Here is an 11,419-nt window from a genome sequence, read left to right as displayed (position 1 = left end):
CCTTGCTGAGATCCAAACCCAACCATCCATTACGAGAATGGCAGATTCTCAACGAGGGAAGGCTGTACGACTGAACTCAGTCACATCCTTCCAAAAGTACAGTGGTCACCCGATCTGTGTTAGGCCTCTGCACCGTACTGCAGCTCGCAATGTGAGTGGTGAATACAGTGTGCTAAACCCAAAGAGGTACACACAGATCGTTTTGGGACCTTGGACGGCGAGAAGGAAGGAGGTGAAAGGGCAGCTTTCGCTTTGCTTGCAAGCTAGGATGCCGCGGGGAGGGGGAGGGGACATTGGGGGTGATGGGGGAGTGGACCTGGTGTCACGGAAGAAATAGCCCCTTTGGAATTCGGAAGAGGGAGGGGAGGGGAAGATGGGTCCAGTGTGACATCACAACCGAAGCGGTGGAAATGGTGTCGGATGATCCATTGAAATACTGAGGCTGGTGGATAGGAAGGTGAGGACAAGGGGAACCGTTTCATCGTTCGAGGAGGGAGGGGAAGGGATGGGAGCTGGGAGAACCTGGCTGTGATCCAGTCAACCAGGGTGGGGGTGGGGAGGAATAAACAAGGAATGTACAGCTGTACGGGGGTAAGCACTTGCATGTTAACACGGTGTTAAATTGTCCATTTTCTATTCAGTATTTACGCGATATCAGTTTTATTTTGAAGCTTCTTGTCCAGTTAACTCCTTGTTGCCTCTTGCTGCCTAGTGGCCTTGAGGAGAATGGTGTGATAGCATCGAAGATGAGCAATGGTTGTCAGTGAGAGGATGGACTATTGACTGTGGGAACACTGGGGTACGGAATAGCACAGTAAGAGTTTTAACAACACCAGGTTAAAGTCCAACAGGTTTATTTGGTAGCATCCCCACATCATGACAACGTACGGAATAGCTCCAGGGGTTGGTGTGCATGGCTGCACTGCCTCAGATTAGATGAAGCATGCCCGGGTGTCCCGGGTATGCCTGAGGCGAGCAGCTGAAGACACCTTGCCCACATCAGGCTCCTCCTGTCCCTTTTAAAATACAGAACAGTCATAAAACAAACAGTCATGGACGAAAAGAAATTGGTTTAGGTTGGAGGGTCACAGTTTTTTTTTTTAACTGGTCGGTGCAACATCGTGGGCCGAAGGGCCTGTTCTGCGCTGTAATGTTCTATGTTCTATGTTCTAAAGATCAAAGAACAGTACAGCACAGGAACAGGCCCTTCAGCTCTCCAAGCCTGTGCCGATCATGATGCTTGTCTAAGCTAAAACCGTATGCACTTACAGAGTCCGTATCCTTCCATTCCTATCCTATTCATGTATTCATCTAGTTGCCCCTTAAATGCCGCTATCATACCTGCTCCCACCAGCTCCCCAGGCAGCGCATTCCAGACATTCACCACCCACATTTCCTCTAAACTTTTCCCCACTCACCTTAAACTATGTCCCCTAGAACCTGACTTTTCTACCCTTGGAAAGAGCATCTGACTATCCATCTTCATCATCTTCCTTCTCCTGCCCACCCCGCCTGCTCCCCCCCCACCCCCCCCCCCCCCCCCCCCCCAACCCCCCCTCCTGCCTTGCCAGGTTATACAGGGACACCCTTGCTGGTACGTTCCGTCAAGGACATCTGAGTCATATCTTCGGCAGCGCTATGGCTTCCTCGATGCCCACCATGTGTGTCCTTGCTCGTACCTTTCCTGGGTGTCAGTGAAAGGCTTTGAAAGTGCAATCCGCTGGCTCTGCTTGAAGGTGTGAATATCTGTGCGAGTTGTGACTGCCAGAGAACGAAGGCAGCAGCTTTCTTTATCACACATATTCATGGTTATCTTTTGGTGGTTACATCCCAGCTGAACAGAGTGAAATCTCTTTAGGTTGATGAATGCAGCTGGCTGATCTGGGGATGCCTTGATTGTTACATAGCAACGGGAGTAGGCCGTTCGGCCCGTCGAGTCGTGCTCCACCATTCGATGAGCACATGACTGATCTGATATGATAATCCTCAGCTCCACTTTCCTGACTTAACCTTCGATTCCCTCTTACGGGTTAAAATTCTCTCTCTCTCAGCCTTGAACATTAAGCAAACAGGTTGCTATCAGTTTTTAGCATTTAAAGGCTTCCCAGCCTGCCAGTTGCTCAGCCCCTGTCACTCCCTGGTGTCCTCTCTCACCTTGTTCAGAATCAGGAAATAGAGTGGCAAGGTGACACAGTGGCTAGCGCTGCTGCCTCACAGCGCCAGGGACCCGGGTTTGATTCCTGGCTTGGATCACTGTCTGTGTGGAGTCTGCACGTTCTCCTCATGTCTGCGTGGGTTTCCTCTGGGTGCTTTGGTTTCCTCCCACAGTTCGAAAGACGTGCTGGTTAGGTGGATTGGCCGTGCTAAATTCGCCCTCAGTGTACCCGAACAGGCGCCGGAGTGTGGCGGCTAGGGGATTTTCACCGTAACTTCATTGCAGTGTTAATGTAAGCTTCACTTGTGATGAGTAATTAGACTTTGCTTTAACTTTAAAAAGGAAGTCTGGGGGACCAATGCAGTGGCAATCGATGCCAGAATCCCGGTTTAAAAAGCACTCGATTGCCGTTTAACACATAAGTAGCAGTCCCGCAGTCAATGGGGATTTTCTGAGTGCTAACTGGAGTATTCAAGTTAAAGGCGACGGTTTGCTGCCGACTTCTGAAGATGTTTGAAATGTTTGCTGTTTTAGCCCCCTGCATGCACTGACACGTGCCCACACCCCGCTGTCTCTCTCAGTGAAGATTCTTGACGAACTTGGCTGTTTCTTGGCCTCCTCACAAAGAGGAGGCGATGGCCCAGTGGTATTATCGCTAGACTATTAATCCCAGAAACTCAGCTAATGTTCTGGGGACCCGGGTTCAAATCCCACCACGGCAGATGGTGGAATTTGAATTCAATAAAAAATATCTGGAATTAAGAATCTACTGATGACCATGAAACCATTGTCAATTGTCGGAAAAACCCATCTGGTTCACTAATGTCCTTTCGGGAAGGAAATCTGCCATCCTTACCTGGTCTGGCCTACATGTGACTCCAGAGCCACAGCAATGTGGTTGACTTTCAATTGTCCTCAGGCAATTAGGGATGGGCAATAAATGCTGGCCAGCCAGAGACACCCATGTCCCACAATGAATTTTAAAAATGCCAAGGATCCCCCATGGGGGTGGGGTTGGAGATGCCACATGGCTTGGAAGCCTGTCTGTACTCTCAAATCTTCAGAGCCTCTGTAGGCTGCTGTCACCGGGGTGAACAGTCAGTGTTGCTCCCATGCCGTGGACTGCGGCCCCTATCACATTCCCATAATCACAATCACATCCATTGATGTTTGGTCGCTGTTGTTGTGTCAGTCAATGCAGCGGTCGATCAGCACAATGCAAATACTCACAAGCAGCAAGTGACCGACTGACCATCCGTCAATCCGTTATTGGAGGTAAATATTGGCTGGGATACCTGGAAAACGGCCGGCTTCTCTTCAGATAACTCCAGACGCTCTTTTACATTCCACTTAAGCAAGGATCTGGATTTAATATCCTCAATTCTACTTTCCCACCTTATCCCCATAGCCCTTGATTCCCTTACTGATTAAAAATCTGTCCAAAGATGTGCAGGTTAGGTGGATTGGCCATGCTAAATTGCCCCTTAGTGTCCAAAGATGTGCAAGTTAGGTGGATTGGCCATGCTAAATTGCCCCTTAGTGTCCAAAGATGTGTAGGTTCGGTGGATTGGCCATGCTAAATTCCCCCTTAGTGTCCAAAGATGTGTAGGTTAGGTGGATTGGCCATGCTAAATTGCCCCTTAGTGTCCAAAGATGTGTAGGTTAGGTGGATTGGCCATGCTAAATTGCCCCTTATTGTCCAAAGCTGTGCAGGTTAGGTGGATTGGCCATGCTAAATTGCCCCTTAGTGTCCAAAGATGTGTAGGTTAGGTGGATTGGCCATGCTAAATTGCCCCTTATTGTCCAAAGCTGTGCAGGTTAGGTGGATTGGCCATACTAAATTGTTCCTTAGTGTCCAAAGATATGCAAGGTAGGTGGATTGGCCATGTTAAATTGCCCCTTAGTGACCAAAAATGTATAGATTAGGTGGATTGGCCATGGTAAACGCACGGTGTTATGGGGATAGGGTGGTGGGGAGGGCCTGGGTGGGATGCTCCTTCAGTGAGCCAGTTCAGACTTGATGGGCTGAACGACCTCCTTCTGCACTGTAGGGATTCTGTGAAAGGGATTCTGTTAATATCACACCCAACAACACCAAAGCTGCAGCATTTCCTCAGTCGGCACAGAAAATGTGCTCAGGTCTCTGGAGTGAGTCTCGAATCCAACGATTTCTGACTGTGGGGCAACAGGGCTTTGTCAGAGCCAAGCCGACAATTTTGCCTCGTGTGCAAGGACCAATCTCCCTTAATCGGAAACATTACCAGGCAGAGTGATCTCTACTTCGCGGATGCCGAGACTGGAAGTGCTGGATCAGTCCATTCCATGGGTGTAAAATCCGAGAAAATAATCCCTCGGGAACAGAAGGAAAAGAATGATTTGCATTTACGTAGCATCTTTCATGGCCTTGCGACCTCTCAGGACACTTTGCAACCCCAAGATACATCTTTGAGATGTCACGGCTGAAATGCAGGGAGTGTGTTAATCCTCTGCCAGATCCCATAAAGGCAATGTGATGATGACCAGATAATTGGATTTAATTGAGGGATCATTCGCACTTCTCACACCAAATGTCCAAGGTTTAATATTCCAGTGCAAGAGGATTAGACTGCTCTTCCGTCACACTGTTGGGCTTTTGTGAAAATGTGTTTGGCCAATAAAGTCTGGTGAAGACAAGCTGTTGGAGATCGTTCTGCATGTTGGCTGTCGCTGCCTTTTCTTTTGCATTTTGAAATGCGATGCACTTGAGAAGCCAACCCCTTGCAGGCTCCCAGTTCTTGCCAGTTACAGGAGGCTGCAGTTGTCAACCTTCCAATCCGCCTAACCTGCACATCTTTGGACTGTGGGAGGAAACTGGAGCACCCGGAGGAAACCCACGCAGACACGGGGAGAATGTGCAAACTCCAAACAGATAGTAACCCAAGGCTGGAATTGAACCCGGTCCCTGGCGCTGTGAGGTGGTAGTGCTAACCACTGTGCCACTGTGCTGCCCATCTTCACAATCGTCGTCCTTAATCTCTAAAGCAAATTCCAATCAGTTGTCAAATAAAAATGTGGTTTCCCCCTTTCATTCATCCAAAGATGTGCAGGTTAGGTGGATTGGCCATGCTAAATTCATAGAATCCCAGATTATAAAATCCCTACAGTGCAGAAGGAGGCCATTCAGCCCATTGAGTCTGCACCGACTCCCACCCAGGCCCTATCCCCTTAACCCCACAAATTTACCCTACTAATCCTCCTTTGGTCAATTTATCACAGCCAATCAACCTAACCCCCACATCTTTGGACTGCGGGAGGAACCCAGAGCATCTGGAGGAAACCCACGCAGACATGGGGAGAATGTGCAAACTCCACACAGGCAGTGACCTGAGGCCAGAATCAAACCTGGGTGCCTGGCTCTGTGAGGCAGCAGTGCTGACCACTGTGCCACCCTGCCGCCCATAATTCCTCCTTAGCCACCCAAGATGTGTAGGTTAGGGGGATTGGCCACGGGAAATGTTACGGGGATAGGGCGGGTGGGTCGGCCTCTGTAAGATACTCTACCAGAGATTCGGTGCAGATTCGATAGGCCGAATGGCCTCTTCTGCACTGTCGGGATTCTACGATTGGGAGCTCTCGGTCCAGACATATTCTCCAGGTCTTAGTAGGAGCCGTGTGTGGGAGATATTCTTTTACTGGTTGCTCGGAGGCGATTGAGAACGGTTCAGGTTGAACCTGTGCACTGATTTACTCTTTCTCCAGGTGGAGAAATCTCAGACACCTCCCACTACTGACAGCAAACTAAAAATAACCCTGCCGAAAATGGCAGAACGCTCATATTACCAGCCAGCACTCTGAGGCATCTTTTTATTGGAGCAAACTATTTGGGTGAGGGGTTTACGAGATGTCTGATATTTGTCGGCACGACTCTTCACTGAAGCAGAATTCGCTTTGCGGTCGTACACTGATGTTTGCAGCCTGAAGTATAGATGGGTGTCAGCAGCTGGAGTAACTTTATAAAGAACAAAGAACAGTACAGCACAGGAACAGACCCTTCGGCCCTCCAAGCCTGTGCCGATCATGATGCCTGTCTAAACTAAAACCGTATGCACTTACAGAGTCCGTATCCTTCCATTCCCATCCTATGCATGTATCTGTCTAGTTGTTCCTTAAATGTCGCTATTGTACCTGCTCCCACCACCTCCCCAGGCAGCGCGTTCCAGACATTCACCACCCTCTGTGTAAAAAACTTGTCTCGCACATCTCCTCTAAACTTTTCCCCGCACACCTTAAACCCATGTCCCCTACTATTTGATTTTCTACCCTAGGAAAGAGCACCTGACTATCCACTCTGTCCATGCCATTCATAATCTTGTAAACCTCTAACAGGTCATCCCTCAACCTCCATCATTCCAGTTGGAACAAACCAAGTTTATCCAGCCTAAATCTAACACAGTGCTCAGTGTGAGTAACTAAACCCTGGGGAAAGTCAAAAGGGGCAAAATAGCATCGGAACACGATTAAACTCCCGCAGGTCACTTCCTATGGTGGCAACATGAAAGCGTTTTGCTGTCCTCTCATTCACATAATCGTAGTGTACAGCCAGCACTAAACCTGCTGCAGATCGACTGCACAGTGAGGATGGTGGTGCAGAATTGGGAGACGTTAGCCCAGCTTCAAGCAAGCCCATGCTCCCTAAAGTCACCCTGCAGCTCGGTGGCACGGTGGCGCAGTGGTTAGCACTGCTGCCTCACAGCGCCAGGGACCCGGGTTCGATTCCTGGCTTGGATCACTGTCTGTGTGGAGTCTGCACGTTCTCCCCATGTCTGCGTGGGTTTCCTCTGGGTGCTCCGGTTTCCTCTCACAGTCTGAAAGATGTGCTGGTTAGGTGCATTGGCCATGCTAAATTTCCCCTTAGTGTCAGGAGGACTTGCAGGGTAAATAGTTGGGGTTATGGGGATAGGGCCTGGGTGGGATTGTTGTTGGTGCAGGCTCGAAAGGCTAAACGGCCTTTTTCTGTACTGTAGGGATTCTATGATTCCATGTGACCAAATTGCCCGGGAGATAAACAATAAAAAAAGTAAACTAGAGGTTAATTATATGGGTGAATAGATTGTGGGTGTGGTTTTGTTTCAAGCAGGGTTTTAGATTTTAGCTTTTACTTTTGAAATGAGCTGATTGCAGACAAAATCATGCCGGACTCTATTGGAATTTTGTGTGTTGGCTAAAAGAGTTCAAAACATTTATTGACAGAAGAATCCCAAACAGTGAGATGGATTTCTAGGGATACCCAAGCTGAGAAGAGAGAGGGAGAGTTTTAGAAGTAAGATTCAACAGCTAAAGAACATTAAATCCAGGAGTGTTCTGACACAAGGGGTGGAATTTTCCCGTCCCGCCCGCCACAGGAATCCCACCTCGGGTGGGGGGCGGACCGTGCAAACGTCCGTTGACTTCGGACAGAACTTTCTGGTTGTGGGGCGAGTGTGGCTGGAAAATCCCACCCAAGGCGACTTTGTTTGAGACTCTCATGATATGTGGATTGAATTCGGGGCGTACAACTGTGGGATGGTTGGAGGTGATTCGAAGAGAGAACCTTGCTGGAAGTAAGCAGAAGACCAAAGAAATCTTTAATCTTTGACCGGAACTTTCCGGCCACCCATGCCAGCCGGATTTCCGGTCCCACCACCAGCGTACCCCCACCACGGGGTTCCAGGTAGCGAGGGGTGCATTCAACGGGAAACCCTGTTGACAATGGCGGGACCAGAAGATCCTTCCACCAGTAAAACACACAGTGGTTTGCATGGAAAATCCTGTCCTTTAAAACAGTACTCCGACCAAGTGGTTAATCTTGTAATTTTTGATAAGTAACTAACTTGAACTTATTTTGTGGGTAAGTCAAGTGGACGCAGTAGGAATGTTGAGTGAGATGTTCATCTTGAGTAGAAGGAACTTCGTTCATTGTACTGTTAATATTTTTATCGTAAAATAATTGCAGGTTAGGTGGATTGGTCATGCTAAATTACCCTTTAGTGCCGGGGGATTTTGATTTGATTTGATTTATTATTGTCACATGTATTAACATACAGTGAAAAGTATTGTTTCTTGCGTGCTGTACAGACAAAACATACCGTCCATAGAGAAGGAAATGAGAGGGTGCAGAATGTAGTGTTACAGTCATAGCTAGGGTGTAGAGAAAGATCAACTTAATGCAAGGTAAGTCCATTCAAAAGTCTGACAGCAGCAGAGAAGAAGCTATTCTTGAGTCGGTTGGTACGTGACCTCACACTTTTGTATCTTTTTCCCAGAGGAAGAAGGTGGAAGAGAGAATGTCCGGGGTGCGTGGGGTCCTTAATTATGCTGGCTGCTTTACCGAGGCAGCGGGAAGTGTAGACAGAGTCAATGGATGGGAGGCTGGTTTGAGTGATGGATTGGGCTACATTCACGACCTTTTGTAGTTCCTTGCGGTCTTGGGCACTAGCTAGGGTAAATGTATGGGGTTATGGGGATAGGACTTGGGTGGGATTGTGGTCGATGTAGACTTGATGGACCAAATGGCCTCCTTCTGCACTGTATGATTCAATGATTTAAGATTAGATTTGATTTATTATTGTCACATGTATTGGGATACTGTGAAATATATTGTTTCTTGCATGTTATACAGACAAAGCATACCGTTCATAGAGTACATAGAGGAGAAGGAAAGGAGAAGGTACAGAATGTAGTGTTACAGTCATTGCTAAGATGTAGAGAAAGATCAACTTAATGCAAGGTAAGTCCATTCAAAGGTCTGACAGCAGCAGGGAAGAAGCTGTTCTTGAGTCGGTTGGTACGTGATCTCAGACTTTGGTATCCTTTTTCCTGACGGAAGAAGGTGGAAGAGAGGAAGGGTGGGTGTAGTTATTAGCATTCACCTTCTTTGATCTTGATGCAGTAGAATTCTTTTGCGTAAACTGTGAACCTCACGGGTTGATTCTTTCAGGAAATACCTGGGTTATTGAATTCTGAGAAAGAAAATGAAACATGCAATTGGTCTCTACTATTGCTGGGATTCTCCAAGCTCGCCGGCAGCTGGGATTATCCAGTCCCGCTGCTGTGAACGAAGATTTGGCTGAGGGTCAAATTCTCCGCTTTCGCTGGCAGCAGTGCGAGACAGGAGATTCCAGCCTATATACCTCTTTGCTATTGACAGTGAGAAGTCTCCGTGATCAATGGCAGAGATGTCATTGTAACTTAAAACAAACACAGGAAACAGCAGAATCTCCGGGAAGAGAAACAGAGGCCCCTAAATTTTAACCCACTCAGAACCCATTAACTTCAAACTAAAGTTGATCCTTAAACGATTTGGTCATTGTCCTGAAGCATTGACACTATGTCATTCCTCCTGACTGTTTCCAACATGTTTTAAGATTAGTTAGATAGTCAACATCTTTTCCTAAAGGTAGGGGAGAATAAAACTAAAGGGCATAGGTTTAAGGTGAGAGGGGAGAGATACAAAAGGGTCCAGAGGGGCATTTTTTTCACACTGAGGGTGGTGAGTATCTGGAACGAGCTGCCAGAGGTAGTAGTAGAGGCAGGTACAATTTTGTCTTTTAAAAAGCATTTAAACAGTTACATGGGTAAGGTGGGTATAGAGGGATATGGGCCAAATGCGGGCAATTGGAACTACCTTAGTGGTTAAAGAAAGGGGCGTCATGGACAAGTTGGGCCAAAGGGCCTATTTCCATGCTGTAAACCTGTAGGACACTAATTTCCGATTTCTGCAGCATTTTGCTTTTGTGACTTTGTAAGGTGATTGGAATTTAGAATAGGTTTTATTTCGTTGCATGTATTTATTGAAGCCACACCTCAAATGGAATTGGCCGCAATTGGGGTTGGAATGAATGGTGAACCGATGTAATCACATTGTCTCTCTGTTGTGATCCCACTCGAGAGTCAGCACCACTGCCTTCAATAGAATCAAATATTCAGCAGGTGTGAATAACAGACGGCCATAGGGCTGCAAGAAAGGTTCCTACCCCCAGTGGGTGTTATGGCAAATGGTGTGTAACATAAATGAGGTGGTAATGGTGAATCTACATAAAACCTCTCAGGGTAAAGGCAAACTACTGCGGAAGCTGGAATCTGAAACAAAAATTGCTGGAGAATCTCAGCAGGTCTGACAGCGTCTGTGGAGAGAGAATAGAGCCAACTTTTCGAACCTGATGAAGGGTCATCCAGACTCGAAACGTTGGCTCTATTCTCTCTCCACAGATGCCGTCAGACCTGCTGAGATTTTCCAGAGTTTTCTGCTTTTATTTCAGTTACCCCTCAGTGTGTTCAGGATTGGGATTCCGCCGAAGGAAAGATGTTAAGGTAAGAGCAAGCTGAAGGTACAGATCCACCAGGGCACTCTCTGGTACAAGGTAGCCATGATATGGAGATGCCGGTATTGGACTGGGGTGGGCACAGTAACAAGTCTCACGACACCAGGTTAAAGTCTGACAGGTTTATTTGGAATCACGAGCTTTCGGAGCATTGCTCCTTCATCAGGTAAGTGCCTTGTATAAGGTAAACTAAATATTAAGAGAGTTGAAAAACCAGGGCTGTTTTCATCAGAAAGGTTGAGATTACAGGTGATTACATGGAGGTATTTCAAATGATGAAGGTATGGGACAGACCAGCTTGGAACCACTGGTTTCCAGCAGTTGAGGGGCTCAGAATGAGCGAACATGCATTTAACCTTGTGTTCTTCCCCCGGTCATTTCCAGCTATTTCAATTGTAGGTTTTACTGTCTCACGATGTAAACCGATGAGCGCTGGTTAGCAATGGTTCGCACTGCTGCCTCACAGCACCAGGGACCCGGGTTCAATTCCAGCCTCAGGTCACTGTCTGTGCGGAGTTTGCACATTCTCCCCATGTCTGCGTGGTTTTCCTCCGGGTGCGCCAGTTTTCTCCCACACTCCAAAGATGTGCGGGTTAGGTGGATTGGCCATGTAAATTGTCCCATAGTGTCAAGGTGACTAGTAGGGTAAATATGTGGGGTTAGGGGGATAGGGCCTGGGTGGATTGTAGTCGGTGCAGATTCGATGGGCCAAATGGCCTCCTTCTGCACTGTGGGGATTCTATTATTCTATGATAAGTGTAAAGCTTCCCCTGCAGTCAGTCCGAACTCTCTTCCATTTAATGTTGATTCAGAAATTCCAGGAGCCGGACTTTGAGGTCACTGGAGCATTTGGGTCCTCTTGAACATTTGACCCAATGGTCTATTGCTTCAACCAATGAAAGGGAAGGATGCAGACGGAACAATA

The 11,419-nt window shown here is 47.5% G+C and overlaps 1 protein-coding gene across 1 annotated transcript in view; it reads right to left on the bottom strand.

Annotated features, from left to right (window-relative positions):
* rreb1a (ras responsive element binding protein 1a) overlaps positions 1-1,807 on the bottom strand; it is a 57,539-nt gene extending 55,732 nt beyond the window's left edge. The window contains exon 1 of the mRNA XM_078200737.1: positions 1,680-1,807. Coding sequence (XP_078056863.1) covers positions 1,680-1,807 — 128 coding nt within the window. The remainder of the gene's footprint in view (positions 1-1,679) is intronic.
* Between the last annotated feature and the right edge of the window lie 9,612 nt (positions 1,808-11,419).

Source organism: Mustelus asterias, chromosome 2 (assembly GCF_964213995.1).
Source record: "Mustelus asterias chromosome 2, sMusAst1.hap1.1, whole genome shotgun sequence".
NCBI lineage: Eukaryota > Metazoa > Chordata > Chondrichthyes > Carcharhiniformes > Triakidae > Mustelus > Mustelus asterias.
Note: the sequence above shows the minus strand (reverse complement) of the source record. Positions and strands in the feature narration are given on the sequence as shown.